A 19622-nucleotide genomic window follows, 5' to 3' on the forward strand; every position below is an offset into this window, starting at 1 on the left:
CACAGACGCTCAGCCTCCACAGACACTCAGACACTCAGCCTCCACAGACACTCAGCCTCCACAGACGCTCAGCCTCCACAGACACTCAGACACTCAGCCTCCACAGACACTCAGCCTCCACAGACGCTCAGCCTCCACAGACACTCAGACACTCAGCCTCCACAGACACTCAGCCTCCACAGACGCTCAGCCTCCACAGACGCTCAGCCTCCACAGACACTCAGACACTCAGCCTCCACAGACACTCAGCCTCCACAGACACTCAGCCTCCACAGACGCTCAGCCTCCACAGACACTCAGACACTCAGCCTCCACAGATGCTCAGACACTCAGCCTCCACAGACACTCAGCCTCCACAGACACTCAGCCTCCACAGACGCTCAGCCTCCACAGACACTCAGACACTCAGCCTCCACAGACACTCAGCCTCCACAGACGCTCAGACACTCAGCCTCCACAGACACTCAGCCTCCACAGACGCTCAGCCTCCACAGACGCTCAGCCTCCACAGACACTCAGACACTCAGCCTCCACAGACACTCAGCCTCCACAGACACTCAGCCTCCACAGACGCTCAGCCTCCACAGACACTCAGACACTCAGCCTCCACAGACACTCAGCCTCCACAGACGCTCAGCCTCCACAGACACTCAGCCTCCACAGACGCTCAGCCTCCACAGACGCTCAGCCTCCACAGACACTCAGCCTCCACAGACGCTCAGCCTCCACAGACACTCAGCCTCCACAGACGCTCAGCCTCCACAGACACTCAGACACTCAGCCTCCACAGACACTCAGCCTCCACAGACGATCGGCCTCCAGAGACGCTCAGCCTCCACGCTTCTCCTACAGTACTTGTGTTTGTCAGGGTCACTGTGATAAATGAGTCTTGTTGTAATATCTCATCTCCACAGACACTCAGACACTCAGCCTCCACAGACACTCAGCCTCCACAGACACTCAGCCTCCACAGACGCTCAGCCTCCACAGACACTCAGACACTCAGCCTCCACAGACACTCAGCCTCCACAGACGCTCAGCCTCCACAGACGCTCAGCCTCCACAGACACTCAGACGCTCAGCCTCCACAGACACTCAGACACTCAGCCTCCACAGATGCTCAGACACTCAGCCTCCACAGACACTCAGCCTCCACAGACACTCAGCCTCCACAGACGCTCAGCCTCCACAGACACTCAGCCTCCACAGACGCTCAGCCTCCACAGACACTCAGCCTCCACAGACACTCAGCCTCCACAGACGCTCAGCCTCCACAGACACTCAGACACTCAGCCTCCACAGACACTCAGCCTCCACAGACGCTCAGCCTCCACAGACACTCAGACACTCAGCCTCCACAGACGCTCAGCCTCCACAGACACTCAGACACTCAGCCTCCACAGACACTCAGCCTCCACAGACGATCGGCCTCCAGAGACGCTCAGCCTCCACGCTTCTCCTACAGTACTTGTGTTTGTCAGGGTCACTGTGATAAATGAGTCTTGTTGTAATATCTCATCTCATCATACACAGTAACTGATGTTGCTGTGCCATGAACAAGGTGGATCTGCAATCTAATATCCTGCTTACTGTAATCTGCTGGCAGCCACTGGAGGCGATAACGCGAGTGGCGCGGACCCGGTGATGGGTGATGTTGGACGGGATAAAGCCTGGTTGCTTCCTCCACCTCTCCAACGGTGTTAGTGTTTATTAATTCTTGCCAACAACTTAATGAATGCCTGAATAAAATATCATTCCCATTAGAGTCAGCCCTCTTTCAGGTTATGAAAGTTGACAAGTGATCTGGAGGAATGAACCCAGCTGTAAACCAAACCGATGCAACTGCAACATTTCATTATTTACACTGATGTTATACCAACATGGTGCAATTAAAGCTAATCAAATGAACATCGTTCGACCACAACCTGATGGTAGAAGTAGATGTAGCAGATCTACAGTCCAGTACGAGTGGAGTATGAGTGAAGCAGGTCTACAGCTGGAGGTTTACAGCATCAGTCACAGTGTTTAAGTCAGAGGGAAATGCTCCAGATGACATGATGTCCTCAAACATTACCAAGGATAACTGTACAGGGGCCCACTGGCAGTTATAGGCCTATGAAACAAATCTGCAGTCAGGCTTTTTACTTTATTAATAGCACTGACCAATTCTGCTTAAATTGGCTGGTTGGTGCAGTTGGATAGAGTGCGAGGCTAATAACATTGAGGTTGTGAGATTGAAACCAGCAGCATGGTTGATTGTTTATTATTACAATAACATATCAGTATTCAATAAAAATGACATTATTTCATTTTCAATAATGAAAAATGAACGCTATTGAATTTAAAGTGTGACGCTTTTCAGGTGCAGAGTAAAAGTGTTAAAAGACTGAAGTTCTGTAAACCTGTCAGAGTGAGAGCTCCTCATTTGGATCTTGGGAAGTATTCGTCTTATTCGCGACGTATTTTCCCGTTTGTAAGCTAGCTTCATCAGGACAAAAGGGAAACGGTAGCAGCTCATGTTCTACAACTTGTAAAGTAAGAAACGAACGCCTTGTGAGAACTCTTTTTATTCTGTTTGTGTGAGTGTCTGCTATTTAAGTAGCGCAAACATTATACTGCAAAGGAAGCTCCGTAAATAAACAAGCCTTTCTTTTAAACAAATTGGAAGGTATTCTTCCAGTTCTCATGCTGCTTTGTTAAAGCTTTCTTTTCGTTTCTCGTGGCTGGATTTATGCTTCATTGACCACGAAGATGTTGCTGCTTTAACTGTTGACAATTTGACTCACTCTCATTTGAGTCTCACTCAGTGTTTATAGGATCCAAGTGGACAGAACCATCCCGTAAATGGGAGGAGGGGTGGAACTTAACCGGAGAGGCAGAAATAAGCCGTTATTTAGTCGTACTTGCAATTATTTCCTAGACAAATTATTGTGATCTTATATATTACTGATAATAATGTTATTATAAATAAAGCTGGTCTCTGTGGACCCCTCCAAGTTGGGCCCTTAGAATCGTCCTAACTCCGCCCCCTTATGCCGCCCGTGACTGTACCTATCACTTGTCTGAGCTGCTTGTCAGCTGTGTCGCGTTCACGGCCTGTACAGAGTGTTGGTCCTTCAGCTTTCCGCAGTGTTCTGTAGGCTGTGGCAGCTCTTCAGGCATTGTTGTGCTGTTAACAAAACTGCGCTTTTGCTTTAGTCTAATCTTCTTTCTTTTGTTTGCGTCTCTTTTTGTGACATGTTGCAGGACAAAGAGCCGTGTGCTTTGAATCATTCATTCTGGTCAGACCTTCAACAAAGTTAAATATTCTCTGTTTGCTTTTCCAATAACATAACTGAGTTTGAAGTTTCTCTGCAACAATCAACATCATTACAATTCAGGACACATGACATCACAGCAACAACCGCAGCAGTTGTGCTCCCCTCAGCGCAGGCCTGAACGAGGCAGAAGTAAATGACAGCGCCCTGTGTGCACATCAGTTTAACTCAACAAGAAGCCGGGGCAGAAAATCATTTGAAGAAGTCCCGCAGTCCCTTCAGACAGAGGCTGCCAGCTTCTCAGTGATCTGCTATCATGTTGCCTGTCTCTTTACTGTCAGCGCTAATAGCTCTTAGACACTGGGCGGGGACACGGCAGCTCCCGGAGGCCAAGGGTGGCACACAATCAATACGTTGGCCAGCAGCTTTCTGCCTTCGCTGTGATGAATTAAGCATTCACATGATATGGGCACAGGCACAAGAGCCTGTGTGTGTGTGTGTGTGTGTGTGTGTGTGTGTGTGTATGTGTGTGTGTGTGTGTGTGTGTGTGTGTGCGTGTGTGTGTGTGTGTGTGTGTGTGTGTGTGTGTGTGCTTGTGTGGTGTGTGCGCGTGGATGTGTGTGTGCGCGTGTGTGTGTGTGTGTGTGTGTGTGTGTGTGTGTGTGCTTGTGTGGTGTGTGCGCGTGGATGTGTGTGTGCGCGTGTGTGTGCGAATCTGTGTGTGTGCGTGTGTGTGCGTTTGCGTGCGTGTGTGTGTACTGATGTGCAGCCCTCTGCACCTGCTGTGGAGATAGGACTTTGGCCAATCACAACAAAGATTGGAGCGAAGTTTGAGTGGCACAACAGCGCCGTGTCTGTCGGAGATATGATTCACTCTGTTATCTCTCTCTGTCTCTCTCTTCCTCTCTCTCTCTCTCTCTCTCTCTCACACACACACACACACACACACACACACACACACACACACACACACACACACACACACACACACACACGCTCACTCTGAGTCATGTTGGCCTGTCAGTATTAACATGTTTAATAAAACCCCTCCATTCTGCGCTTCCTCTCCTGATGCTCGGCCGTCACCTCTCCTCCTCTTCCGTTCTGTCTCCTGTCCAGTATCCAGGCAGCCAATCAAACCCTCGCCGTCCACCAGACACACACGAAAAGCCTAATTAGTCTTGGCACAGCAACAACAAATCCCTCAGTGCTGATGCTCACACACTCCAACAAACAGATGCACACTGCTCACACATTTAATGCCACGCACACATTAGTGCACACGTCCCCTCAGTGTGAACTGTGTGCTGCAGCTGTTGTTTAAATGCTGCTGGTGTTGGTGTGTGAACATTATGGACCTGGTGGCTTTCATCACTTTCCAGTGTGACTGTGAAGCTGAATGTGCCGTTTAGCTGCAGGAGACGCTGCAGTTAGCTGCTAGGCCGGTAGCTCACAGACACACGTTGGTTCAGCTGGTGCTGAGCGTCGTTTCAAGAGGTTGATGCCTGTATTTCATTCAGTCAGACTGGTTCTTGGCTGAGATCAGTGCTGAGCTCCTGCAGCTCAGGGGTCAGAGGAGGCTGTTTGCGTTAACATGTGCACACTAAGCGTTACTGCTATAACAACTGTATAAGCCAGTGGTGGCGGCTCAGGGCCCGACGGACCCGGGCCTGGAGGTGTGTGTGTTTCTGGCCCGGTGTCAGTAAACACGTTGTTGATCAGCAGTTGTTTACGAAGCCACGGAACTAATTTGATCACCGGTTCCCGTCTGCCTCGCTCTCAGGAGACCGTTTCAATTTGAGCTCCTTGTGTTGCCACAAGTCGATTCTGACAGCAATTATGAATATCGTGTTCCACTGAAGTGGCTGTGAGTCGAGGAATAATGAAGTTCTCACCAAATCATCTGTTTCCCAAATCACTTAACTGCGCCTTCAGTAGGATTCAGAAAGTCGTTGTGGGGCGGCCGCTCCGCTCCGCACTTGGATTAATGGATCTAATCTCACCTCATACTAAAATCGCATGAATTATAAATACCAGTGTCTGAACCAGGTGCTTCATTACGCTGCTCACTTCAATATTTGAAGTGAAATCTTTTTTTACAGTAGAGATTTTGGCTCAAATCTAATTGTCCCGCCGGCTCCTTTTAGCACTGAAGCCTTTGACTAGTCAGGTTGAACGCTCACATTCCACACATGATTAATTGAAATATCCATTTCAGGTCAGCTTCACGGTTGAAAGGGCACTTTCTTACCTAGAGCCGACAGCGAAGGAAGAAAGATGTTACATTTACACACACCAAGAAACGAGCATATGGAAAAACTGTTTGTTGAGTTTTAGGAAATGCTTTTATTACATAACTACATTTTATTAACTAGTTTTAACCAAGTTTTATTAACTAGTTTTTTTAACTAATTAACCAGTAAGGTGTTTTTTTTTTTTTTGCAGCAAATCTAAATAACTAAAATGCTGTAAATTCTCCAGTTGTTGTTTTTTTTTTTGACAAACAGTTGTCTGTAATTTTTTGGTATAATTATTGTTTTTATTTACTGATATCATATTGATCTCTGATGATTCAATAAAATACAACTAAAGCCTCACAAATCTCACATTAAGCTACACTAGTAATCAAAGCCGATCAATAATTTGTCATTTAATTGATGAACTGCTGGAGATTCAGCAGTAACTACGTTTAATGCTGAGGTTGAGGGACTGCTCCAGTTTTGTTATGGTTCTAATGTTATTTATTCCTCAAGCAATTAAAAATGTAACGCATCATGGTGTCATGTTTAGTTTGTAGCATCGTGTTCTGGTGAAAACTTTCTTCTTATTGTGAACAAAGAATGTCTTGATTGTGGCTTGAAGCTTGAAGATCATAAACATTACGGTCGGGTGGTAATTGACTGTTGACTGCTGTTCTACTCTGTTCATTTCTGTTGCAGCAGCTGGATTGTGTTGCTTTCTACACTCAAAGTATCAGGGGCATAGTTCAGGGGAGGAGGAGCGGCTGCGGTTCATTGACTGAGCTCAGGAGCAGGAGAAGCCACATGTGCGTGTGTGCGGCGGTCTGAGCTGAGTGGATGTGACGAGCCTAAGTGTGTGTGTCTCATATCAGTGTGTCCTCGATCGCTCTCACTGTATGGGGCACTTTGGGAGGCACGCACACAGACCCACACACCTGCACACATGTACGCACAGCTACACACAGAGTCAGTGTTTTGATGTAAACTCAAGTGGACGAGGGTCCAGTCAGCCCCGACGCGCCCTCCTCTCTTTTTCCCTTCACTTCCATTGCCTTCCCTCCCTGTGACACTTTCAGCAGCATGACACGCAACCCTGAGCTCCACACACACACACACACACACACACACACACACACACACACACACACACACACACACACACACACTCGCATGCAGCATGTCGTGCTCTCAGACAGAGTACTGCACCTTTGTCAGGGGAGCAGCACTTAAACACGCTCATGTACACAAAGCCTCCACTACTTAAGCCATCTTCCTTTCAGCATCTCGTGCCCTTCCCCGCTCTCATGTCTTGTCTGGTCTCGTGTGTGCGTGACTGTGGCTGCCTTTGGTGATGGTGAATTAACACAGCGACCCAGTTCATGCGCCGGCGGAGGAGCTGAGGAGCCTCTTTCCACTGCGGCTGCAGTGATGTAATGGTGATTGAAATCCTGGGTGAAAAAGCCGCCTCCTGCTGAGGATTATCATAAAGCCACCACATTAGTCCCATGCTTCATTTGCTCCATCTCTACAGCCTCCATGTTCGTCTTTAAATGGGATTCTACCTTCAGCCCTTTGTTTGTGTTGCTAACTAATTACAGGAGGTGTGTGAGTGCTCGTGGACACAAACACTCCACCTCCTACGCTGCTTTGCAGCGTTGGCTGTGTCGGATCGAGCGGGACTGTGCGAGTAGCCTCAGAGGGAGGTGTGTGTGAGGAGGAGGAGGAGGAGGAGGAGGAGGAGGGAGCAAAGCGCTGTTGCGTGTCTACTCCGGCTCGTTTAGCTGACAAACTGCTTTTAGGGTTTAATTATCCATCGCTCTGTGATTAATAGGTTTTAATTACCACAACCCATGGCAACCAAATATGCACAGGTCCCCGAACGAGGTCAGTCTTTCAGAACCCGTAAAACATCAAGAAAGACAAAAACAAACAGAATGTGGTTAAAAAAAGAAAAACAAGAGGGTCGAGAAACTTTGCATCTGAAATGTCTCTGGTTATTCATCACACACGGCTGAACAGGAAACGGAGCTCAGCTCAGCTCAGCTCAGCTATTTTCTCCATATTTACCTACTTGAGAGAAGTGTTGGACCTGAGAAAAGCTTTTGACCAGACCTTGAACTTCTCCACTGCATTTATTTTTTTTTAGCCAGAGCTTCAAAAAGACTTTTTGATTCACTAGAAAGGTTAGAGCCTTTACAAATGCATGTGCTGCTGCCGAGGCTTTTCACATCCTGCTGCTGCTGCTCTGAGCTCAGGAAACTTTCACAGATAAATAAATGGACATGATCATCTTCTTTTCAGCAACAAGATGCTGCACCAACATTTTCCAGAAAGAAAGTTTTCTCCCGTTTTCTACTCTCAGTTGTTCCTTCCTGCAGCGTAAAGTCCAGGAAGCTTCACTGCTGTTTAGAGGGAACTGATATTTTTTAAGGCCCCATCTTGAATGATTCTATTTTGTAAGAGTGCAACTCTCAACTAGGAACCAAACTCAACCAAAGAACCTGAAGGAGCAGTAGGTTCCAGTAAAAGTGAAGTGTTACAGTAACGGCTCATTAAAACGCTTGATTATTTCACTTTAACTAAAAAAGCAGACTATTAATAATTTTCAAACACCACTATTGTACTTTTGAACACAACCAGCCACAGATCAAACCTGCAGTTATTTAAAATCTTTCAAATCGAATAAAACTGTATTTATTTCAAGCTGAAAACCACCGCAGTGTTGACCAGAGCGCAGAACAGTAAAACATGAGGAATAAAATGTTCCAGTGTGGCTGATGGCTAATGTTTAACGTTGCACGTTCAAATGAGAATCAGGTTTAAGTTCAAGTTTAGTATAAAAGCAGAGTCTGTGAAAGTAAACATTCATGTCACCAATTCATTTTTTATGCTTCTATTTTTTTAAGTAATAAAATTATATTCTATTATTTATTAATGAACTGCTTTTTTATTAGAATAATAAAATAACAGCAAGTAAGTAATAATAAGTAATAATATAATAAGTATATAAATAAAGTAACAGCAAGTAAGTAATAATAAGTAATAATATAATAAGTATATAAAAAAGTAAATAATATATTTTTTTAATTTAAAATTTAAAATTGAGTATGAAGTTATTCCAACTTTTTTTAAATTGTTTTTCAAATGGATGGATGTTTTTCTTCCACAATAAACTAAAATAGTAAATTTCCTTTTACTGTACGTTCATGTGTAAACAATAAGTTAATTATGCAGCAACTGACCCAATCCCAGCAGGACTTTCTGCACAATAACATATCTTCAGAAAAACATTTTGTCCTGGTGGTTTATTTTTGTGTACAAGAAAAAAAACACTAACAAAAAACAAACAAACATCTGATTATTTTGTATTTTGGTTTTAAACTGTGTTAAGATGTAAATACAGCTGTAATGCGTTTAGCAAAACATTTATATGCATGGAATGCAATGCAATTACAGTAAGTAAAAGGTGTCGGTGCTGTGAATGCGTGGCCACGGGCCCAGATGGGCTGGACGGGAGGACTGGAGCTGGAGCTCCATGCCTTTCACTTACAGAAGCACATCTGGGGCTTCTCTCAACTCTAAAGCTGGGAAGATTTGATTGCTGGCCAGTATCAATAGCAACAACAATTACAGCGACCGCTAACGCTCCCAAACCGCAGCAGAAAGTGGAAACAGCAGCAGCAGCAGCAGCAGCAGCGTTTTGTAACCCGCTTCATCAGGTTCTGACCCACTGCTCTGTTTGACCTCCTCCTCCTCGTTTTCCATCCACCGTCGCGCTTCCTCCCGTCGCCACCACTGGTTCTGTCCGTGTGTGTGAACAACTCACCTACGCAGGAGTCTCTGTGCTCCTCGAAGCCGGCGGAGCACACGCACCTCCCGATGGGCACCAGCCACTCGCCCTCAGCGCTGCAGTACATCTTGGGTGTGTCTCGCTCCTCCGCGTGGTCCACGCACTGACCCCTGACCTCCACCAGGGACGAGGAGTCGGCGCCGGTCACCACGTCGGTGAACACTGCCAGTTTACGGCTCACGCCCACGCAGCGCTTGTAGTAGACGCGCACCGACGTGAGGGCGATGCAGGCGCCGATGTCCTGGAAGGCCAGGTAGAAGCCGCGCTTGGCCAGAGGGCCCACGCCTCGGACCTGGGGACACGGGTCACAGGTCAGAGGTCACACGTCACACAGCACACAGCACACGTCACACAGAACACAGAACGCAGAACACAGCACACGTCACACAGCACACGTCACACAGAACACAGAACGCAGAACACAGCACACGTCACACAGCACACGTCACACAGAACACAGAACACAGAACACAGAACACAGCACACGTCACACAGCACACGTCACACGTCGTACGTCACACAGAACACAGAACACAGAACACGTCATACATCACACGTCACACGTCACACAGAACACAGAACACAGAACACGTCAAACAGAAGACGTCACACGTCACGAGGACTCTGTATCATTTTAAACCCCTTCACTGAGCGTTCTGTAGGTCACAACAGTCCAGGAATCGGTTCACAGCATTTATCACTGTAACTGATATATAATTGAAGAACCTTTGGTTCAGGCCCAAACAAGTTTAAAAGCACCAGCTCCTGGATCCTCGGTTACTTCAGGTGGTTTGTTTGTAGATAATGCATCAGAATGAATAAGCAGCCTGAGCTGAGGCTTGTATGCGTCTGGGGGAGAATCAGCCTCTGGGAAGGAAGGAGGCGGAGGTCACAGCTTTAAAGCAGCTGCTGAGCCGGGTGCCGTTCATGCAGCACTTCAGTGTGTTTACAGGCTGCAGCCATCGGTACCACTCCACCGGCACCTGGCCCATTCTCACTCGCTCTAATCAGATTAGAGGCGGCACCGGAGGGCGAGCGCCTCAGGATGACGCCTGCACAGAGACGCATGAATGTGTTCAGAAGCTCCACTGCTGCGGCGCAATTAGCAGCCCATTTACCAGCACTGAATGGATTTTTCACTGTCAGACTAAGTCACCAGTGTCCTGATGCATCAACACACTGAGGTAATTACACAGCTAATTATGAGTTTTTACAACCTTTCTAGGCTGGTGGTATTATTATTATGGGGATGTTTTCTCTTTATTTTTTATGTAAACATCAACATTTCTACATGCTACGTAAACAGAATGGAAGCCGTTTCCGGTGCAGCACTGTTGGTGTGGACGTACACCAGAGAAAGTTATTAAAAAATAGGTTACACAGAACCCATTTTCCAGAAATGAAATTTTCCTTCAGGTGTGGGTGCAGAGATATTCAGAGATAAGACACAACAAAGCGCAGGCCGATATGAAAAGGTTAATGTCAGTCTGTTAAAGCTGTGGGACGTGTTATCTAGAATCCTGTTCTTTAAATGCTACCTAAATGTGCTACATGAAGTTCCAACCTACAGAGCGTCGAAGCCGGCTTCAGAGGCAGGTCTGACCTTTGACCTCCACTAAGGCTCTGGTGAAGGTTTTTCAGGTTCAGGGATGTTCTGTTCAGACTGAGTGTGATGTCGCAAAACATGCGATGACGGCAGCTGCTAAAACGTTTCTTTACATTGCGAAGGTCGGCTAAAGGATGAGTTTGGTCGCTATCTATTATTGGCAGCAGAATGAATTTTAAACCTGTTCATTGTAACAACTGAAGTATTGTTAAAATCTTCAGACATGAGCAGCAGAGTGGAAACAAAAGACAATGCTGGAGGAGACCCTCCAGGACTGGGGCTGTCATGGACTCACATGGAGCCACATGTGCTGAGCGGTCCTCATACCTCAGTGTTGAGTTTGAGCCTGCGGACGCCCAGGTCCACCCCCGTGAAGCTCTCATCAGCTGCTATGGTGTCGATCTTAATGAACTGGTTTTCCCGTATGGCCGAGCCCACTGCACGGTCCGACTCGTAGTAGTACAGGTTGAAGGTTTCCTGGACAAATTATTAATAATAATATAATAATAATATTATTATTAATAATAATATATATATATATATATATATATATATATATATATAATAACAATGAGACCCCCTTACCTTACAGGTGCCCAGCACTCCAGGCATGCTGTTACAGTCTCGCAGCGTGAACTTGACCTCGATGTAGATTCTCCGGGCTCCCTCTCTGGGGATCCAGCCCGTCCTCAGCCAGTTGTTCTGGCTGGGGCTCATCACATTACAGACCTGATTCAGAGAAAATGCTAGAATCAGCCGGTCAAAAAACACATAAAACCCAGTATGAATGTTCTCATTATAACAGCTGAACCACTGGTTTAGTGAATTACAGACAGGGCTTTGCTCCTTTATACACATGGCTGCATCACATTCTGCATGATCACTTATTGCTTCAATCTCAGGTAAGTATTAAATATGGGTGAGAATGAAACAACGCTGTACAGGGAAAATGTGCTGTATGTAAATCTGATGTTGTTCCATGTGAGAAATACAGGTTTTAGGGAGTGAGCCCGTTCACAGTAACTGCACAAACAAACATTTAAGCAGGAAGCTGGGTGTTTGAGGCTGAAGCCCATCCCTGTTGCACACCTGGTACGTGTGGATGGGGGTGAAGTACTCGTCCATCTCATTAATGGCGTCCCACTGGACAGAAGAGGACAGAAGCAGCGTCAGTCACATATTCACATGCATACAGTCCAGTCCAGCAAGCAGAGACCAGGATCAGCGCTGGTGGTGATATCAAACCCTTTGGTGAGTGCGCTTCAATAGCAGTAGTGGTAAATGTGCCGGCAGGTTTCGCTCCACTGTTCTGCTGAGCAACAGTTACCACATGCAATCATGTGTTCTTCATTTCAGCACGTTGGCTTAATGCGATTCCAACGGGACACATTTCCCTTTAATGAGATTCTCCTCATGTATGTGATTAGATTTACATTGTTTACTGAAGGCCGCAGGCGCCCAATAATAGAATTAGGTGGAGGACGACAGTAAGTGAAACGTGTTGGTATTTCTAAATGCACTGATGCGATTTTCACCTCCCTGCGTCTGCTGTGAATCCAGCAGCAGGAGGAAAGTCATCACAGATGATCGTCTGCGTGGAGCGTTCCCACACCACACAGTTCACACACAGGACACACACCAACCACAAGCTGCTGGTCCTTGGTCTCACATAGACAACGGCCCTGAGGTGATCCAGCAAACCGACTGTGTATGCAGTCACACACAACGCACACAGGCTTAGTGGTGAATCAGCCGAGACTAGAAACCTTGCTCTCACAGCCCTGGACCGAGGAACCACACTGATGCTGGTAATACATCAGGCCTGATCATTAAATGATTTTAACTCCAAGCTAAAAAGTCACTCTTTTAAGCCAGTTGGTGATTTTATTTATTTTTAACTCTTATATCATGTTATCAGAATCACAATCGGAATCAGAAAAGCTTAATTTCCTCTCCTGTAGAGAGCACGTTACAGAGCTAGGAATTTAGCATCACAACAAACAGTACATACAAACATGACATAACAAACATGACATAGTGCACATGAAGCACACAATAAAGTGAAATATAGACATATACAGACTATGCACAGTGAGTGTGCATGTGAACTGAGGTGGTGTGACCTGTAAAGTGGCAGTGATGATGATGATGATGATGATGATGATACTGGTAATATATGACCAACACCAGAGCATCTGAGCTATGACAGGCAGGTTTCCCCTCTACTGGTTTGTTGTAGGCTACATGTTAACATTTGATTAATTTAAGGCTAAACTGAGGCTAAATCACTGTGTAACTACCACATTTAGCTGAACCTAACCACACTCAGTACAAACAACCTACAAGACACAAATTACATCCTGATCATGTCTGGCTCCAATATATGACTTTACCGTTTTTCCCTGTGGTTTTCTTCATCAGTGTAAATCCATCCTGAGGTCAGTCATACGACTCTCAGCTCAGGAAATATGGATCTTCTCTAAACAGCTTTTTATGCGGTAATACGGCCTCAAAGGTTCATGACTACAGCTTAACCCTAATTGAAGGCGAGAGGGATTTTATTCCTTCTCCGAAACTGTTCAATTGGGACTTTAGCAGAAACAAGTTGAATAATGAAAATATTATTTGTCAGGAGTGTTTCTATCATCAGAGGAACATCGGTGCTCGGCAGCAACATGCAGAGAAAATATAATAAATCAGGTTGTGTACAGTACAGTGATGATACAGCAGGAAAAGCTTTGATCTAGTGAAGACAGTGGGACTGGATTAAAATGGGGAGTCATGAACAGAACATCTCCAACACAAACACGTCTTCAGGGAGGAGCCGGTGGACGTATCAGCATTCGCCTCAGACATGTGACCTTGTTCTGTTAGCGTCATGGACGTGCTCGTTTGCATTCGCACGCCTGGCGCCACGTGGAACCCAGTGATGCTTCAGGCCAAGGATCCTGGTGCAGTCGCTGCATTAATTGAAGCGCGTCCAGCCTCCAGCAGCTTGAGATCGAACGCGCCCTCGGATGAGACGCCACGACTCTCTCGTCCGCTCACGCCTCCAGGAAAACACCGCTGGATAATTAAGATGTGGAAGCCTCACCCCCTCACCCTCCCCTCCGTCCTCATCCTCTCATCTTTATCAGCTAAATTGAAACTGTCCTTGAACTTGTGAAGACCCTGAGTAATTAGTGGTGAGTATAACCTCCATCTCCCTCATTATTCCCACCTTGTGCCTGTGCTCTCAACTTTCCCTGTGTGATTTCCTTGGGAAGTCACGGATTTAGGCTGCTTGTAGTTTTCTCCATGAGCTGAAGGCAGGTCTGCAGACGTTCAGAGGGACGCGTTGGTCTCCTCAGAGCAGATACGCACGAGTCAGACGGTAAAATACAGGCAGCGACAGAGAATGACACAGAGTGAGGAACTAATTGGTTGTAAATTGCACATCTGTTTCCTGCCTGTCAACCCATGGGCTCTCTGCTCACAAGCAATCAAACAAGGCAGAAAGAGACAAGAGGCTCCAAGGCTGATGAATACACAGGTCACAGCCAGCGAGAAACCTGCTGTAAACACAAGAAGCACGCGGACTCATTCTCCCACCCCTACTAGTTTGTGGCTTCATTCACCAGTTCACAGCAGCACAGCCTCACAGTGAGGCAGGTCCAGGTGGAGGCGTGAGGGCAGCAGAGTGTCAGTGGACGGAGCCTGGATCTCACAGGAGCTCTGCTCGTGGCCCATTCATCACCTGTCATAGTCAAACAAGTGATGAGTGGACGGGTCCATCATCCAGCCCGGTCACAGCTTCTTGTGTTTTGTTGCTAATTGTGTTGTCGATCGAGGCGCTCTGGGGTCACGCGCTCAAACAGCGGAGCTTCCTCTAAGTCTTTGTGGCAATTAAGTCCTGTCTGATCCATGTTCCTCATTTCTCTCATTCTCCACGCTCCCTTTCTTCGCCTCTCTTCACTCCCTGTTTATTTCAACGTTTGAACACGGACAAAGAAGTTGCAATCTGAGTTGCCTTAGGATCAGAGAGCTGTTGTTAAGCAGAATAAAGACTCGGTTAATGCCGCCGCCTCTAAAGCTGGCGTCTAAATTTCAGGCTCTATTCTCACATAGACGCCCTGTAGCATGAAATCAATATGAGTCTATTCAGAATGTCAGAAATGAAAGCGAGTGGATGCCAAAGGAGATGAAAGAGAGAATGAAAGATTGATTAACAAATATAGAGAGAAAGGAGAGATGATTATGTGCTGCTGCTGTGAGGGACAATGGACGTTTACGGCTCCATCCATCACTGTTGTTTCTGAAGGAGCTGCAGGCGGCTGCACCTGTAAACACACAGCGCAGCTCACTCTGCTGATGAAACTGCGTCCCATTCACGTTCCCTGCTAGGCCACACAAACAGAGACCCTCACGGAACACGGGCCTGGGCCACGGCGCCGTCGCGTCGGATCCTGACATGATAACATGGGGTCTGCGTGTGTTTTACTAACAGCTGATGTGTGCTGTAGTACAGTATGATGAGGAAGCAGAGGTGAAGGTGGCAGCTTCAGTCACATCAACAGTTTAACATACACTTGATCCCTTGGGATCAGTTTTCATGCAATTACAATTTGATTACGTTTTGACCTATAAGAACAAACAAAGGTCCTGGTGGATCTCACACACACGTCTGAGCGCCGCTGCCTCCTATTAACTGTGTTTGTGCAGTGGAGCTACAAGTTTGTTTAATCACTGATGAGCAGCTTCAGTCCAGTGACGTTCTCTGCGTTGAACTGAGGGTGCGTTACCTGTAGTCAGCAAGTGAAACTCCTAACACTGTGTTAATGATGAGATGAACAAGCTTCATTGTTCACCTCTACAGGCAGTGTCACATTTCTGCAGATCCTGCAAAGAGCTATCGCCATAGCAACCATGCGTCAACACGAGGGATTAATCCCTGTCCTACCATGAAGCAGTGCGATGGGCTACAGATAAAGCGCCTGTCAGTTCAGCTGCTTGGAATCCGTTTGTGTCGTAGCATCACCTCTGAAACGCGCACATTTTAGAAGAAGAGGTGACGAGACAAAGCCGGAGAACGCGTCGTCCTCCAAGATCTCATTTCAGATTGGTTTGTTTGACGGAGGTTTCCTCGGAGATGAGGCTTGCTGTGGCTGGTGTGTTGCTGTTTGCTGGTGGCATTTCCAGGCTCAGTGTGAAGTAACAGGTCGCCACAGCCAGGCTGTGTCCAACAGCTGCTGTCACACACACGACCAGAGCACACCTAATCACCTGGCTCCTGTGTCTGTCTGTGGGCTCTTTGACAGCGATAACCTTTTTGGAATAGCAGTGTTAATTGCACTGGTCTGGAATCAGTGGGGGAGATACAGTTTCACAGTGTGTGTGTGTGTGTGTGTGTGTGTGTGTGTGTGTGTGTGTCTGCAAGAAGATAAAAACATTCCAACATGAAGGCGAAAAAAGGTTTTTGGCTCTTCTATGAATCCAGAGAAGTGGTCAGGAGGCTTCAGGGCCAAACGTGGAGCGTGTTTGCTTCAGGGTGTGTTCGTGACCTCCCCTCTCCTCTCACCCCTCTCCCCTCACCCCTCCATGCCTTCAGCTTCCAGCTCTGAGTGTGCAGCATCTGGGAGATGCCCCGTTCGATTTGGATGTGAAAGCTTTTTATTTTTTCATGCATCCATCTGCTTCTCCAGGATTTGATGGCTCAATAGACCAAATGTGGCCAATAAACGTGTTTCAGAGAACAGTCTGTTCGGCATCAGCAGCCTGTTGCAACAGCTGATCTGTCTCTCAACAGGAGGACCTGCTGAGGTGTTAACGCGGAGCAGCAGCGAAGCAGGTGGAGACGGACAAACACGCTGGAGGTCCCAGTGTCGCTCCAGAAATAAACAACACAATTACTGTGGGATTTCTCAAAGACGACACAGAGAGAAAACAAATCCAAGTACTTTTATATTGTTTTCCAGAGTTAAAGTCTGATTTCTTTTGTTTTTTCCAAATCAGAGTTTTGTCATTTTTACTTGGTCACTCCACACATCACCTCAATTCAAATGGACTAGAGCTTCTTGGAAAACCTAAATCTAATAACCGTGCGTCAGGCTGGACGCTGGTCCACCACAGCATCACACACAGACACACACTCACACACATCTAAGGGTCTCCAATCAGCTCAGTCTGTGTGCTTTAACTATGCAACGTGTCTCCTCCATTCATTAGCAGCCCTAACCCGTCTGTAGCAGTGCAAAGGTGTCAGCGAAGTCAAAGGCTGCTACAGTAGATTCACGTGGCTCTGGCTCAGTGTGAATTGGCTCCATCTCCACAAGTATTATTGGTAAGAAAGAATCTCTCCATTGATCTTGTTAATCTCCTGTTTTTACACACTGAGCAACCTGCACATACTCTAGGAGAGGAATGCTCCACACTGGAGTCCATCTCCCATCATTTCCTTCCAAACAGATTTCTGCTGTGCTGGTTAAGGCTGACAGCAGAATGGAGATGTCTGTCAGGCCCCGTCAGGCCAAGCGGCTCCGTCTGCCTCCAACCTCTCAATCAAACACCTGGATGGAGTCTCCCCAAGGGCCGAAGCGCTGATCAGGAAGGCCGGATCACGCAGGTGTCTGCAGCTGCACGCACGCACGCACACAAACATGTACATGAGCACACACACACACACACACACACACACACACACACACACACACACACACACACACACACACACACACACACACACACACACACAAACATGTACATGAGCACACACACACACACACACACACACACACACACACACACACACACACACACACACACACACACACACACACACACACACACACTCACGGATGCAAAGGTCCATCAGAACCACCATCAGCTGGCAGCAGACGTGCTGTGTCGGCCTTGAGACGTCTCCTGAGAGACTGTATGGCCAATTACACCACAGTGGACAGTCATCAAGACAACAGAGGAAGTCCACTAAAGGTGTGTAATCAGACCTGGAGGACGTGGCTGCTGACAGCAGCAGAAAAACCGCTGGACGGCTCCTCAGTCAGAAGTGGAGCATGGAGGTGTGTTTATGGTAATGATCAGTTATTGACAGAGCCCAGTAAAGGCCTCACCACCAACTCCAGCATGTAAAAGACAAGGTGATTAGCACAACAACATATTAATAATCATTACTGGATTATGACAGAAGATTAACTCACGGTATCTAGAGTGAAAGGAGAACAAACTGAACAAATGTTGACATGAAGTCACTGCTGAAACTCATGTGTTGTTGTTTAATAGTATCCTGGAGTTGGATCAAAGGTAAAAATCAGGAAAAAATGGAATGCAAAACCCAGTAAACTTTAGTCGTATCAAGCTGCTCTACTTTCAACAGCTGCATGGAAACAAACTCCCCCAGCTTTGGAAAGCAGTGAAACACTGCAGGTCCTGCAGCAACACGGCAGAAAAGTGTGAGCGAGACAATAATAGGGAGCTGGAGAAGTAGTTAGTAATGGTAACAGACTGTGGGCTTTTGACACTTCAGCTCATCACTTGCTCATCCACATCATGGCTTCTACAGCCCACGTTAATCATCTCACACACACACTGTACTGTCAGCTGTATCGATTGTGAGGTGGCCGGTGGATGAACCTGTCACGGCCGACATAGATCGGACTGGAAGATAATGAAGTCTTCCTGCCCGATCTGACAAGCTCCAAGACAAAGTTGGAGTGTGTGTGTGTGTGTGTGTGTGTGTGTGTGTGTGTGTGTGTGTGTGTGTGTGTGTGTGTGTGTGTGTGTGTGTGTGAGGGAGATGCTCCTGGGACAGCCCATGGGCATCCACCGCTGCCTGAATAAATTGGATGGAAAGGAGCCCCTTGAGTCCAAGACGTGATCTGTCATGATGTCATCTAAACGAGACTCTTACAGAGGAAGAGGTCAGCGTGTTAATAAAGACCTAACTCACACCCAGTCACACGCACACACACCATCGATTGAGCAGCATGTGCAAGCTGACAAACTTGAGCTATTTTCCTGGAAACATTTTAATCCAGTTGAACCAGAGCAGAAAAAATGGGCTGGTCTCTCAGTCACGCACACACTCACGCGTGGCCCAGGTGAGGACGGGACAGTCAGACTAATGACCTGTAAATGCTGTAGGATGATCACTGTGCAGGCTGTGACTCATCCTGGGTTAACCTGCAGACTCCAGCTTAGGGTGTGGGTGCGTGGGTCCTGCTAACTGGACCACATGCTTCTTTACTTGTCTGTGTTGATCAACCACAGGCTGTTTACATCAACATCCAGTCAGATTTCTATCTTGGCCCATCTGAACCATGTGCTGACACCGATTGTTACGCTTTGTGCGCTCAAGAATACAACCAAGACCCCCTGAAGCTCTGCAGCTGCGCTTTAGGTGAGCAAAGCAAACCATTAATGAACATAAAGCTGGGACCAGTGGAGCAGGTTCGTCTTTTGGTAAAATGATCAACTAATAGCAAGTTTACAAAGTCCTCAACCTATTTGCTCCAGACCAACATTTGGATGGTGCGTTGGGTCCTGGCTGACAGTGTGATAATTCATGGTTGCACTGCTCAGTGAAACGGGACCATCTGATCATCCTACCTCCAACAGAGCTGTCAATCAGGAAAGTACACAAAGTTCCTGGTTTTTGTACAGGCCTTGAAGAACAG

The 19622-nt window shown here is 46.9% G+C and overlaps 1 protein-coding gene across 4 annotated transcripts in view; it reads right to left on the minus strand.

The window, feature by feature from the left end:
• The window catches only part of epha8 (eph receptor A8), a 56869-nt gene that overhangs the window by 20679 nt on the left and 16568 nt on the right, over nt 1-19622 (minus strand). For all 4 annotated transcript variants that reach the window (XM_029150151.3, XM_029150149.3, XM_029150148.3 and 1 more), the window contains exons 3-6: nt 12043-12096; nt 11539-11682; nt 11281-11430; nt 9324-9639 (exon numbers count right to left, since the gene is read on the minus strand). In XM_029150151.3, the coding sequence (XP_029005984.1) occupies nt 9324-9639; nt 11281-11430; nt 11539-11682; nt 12043-12096 (664 nt within the window). The remainder of the gene's footprint in view (nt 1-9323; nt 9640-11280; nt 11431-11538; nt 11683-12042; nt 12097-19622) is intronic.

This window comes from Betta splendens, chromosome 5 (assembly GCF_900634795.4).
Source record: "Betta splendens chromosome 5, fBetSpl5.4, whole genome shotgun sequence".
Taxonomy (NCBI): Eukaryota; Metazoa; Chordata; class Actinopteri; order Anabantiformes; family Osphronemidae; genus Betta; species Betta splendens.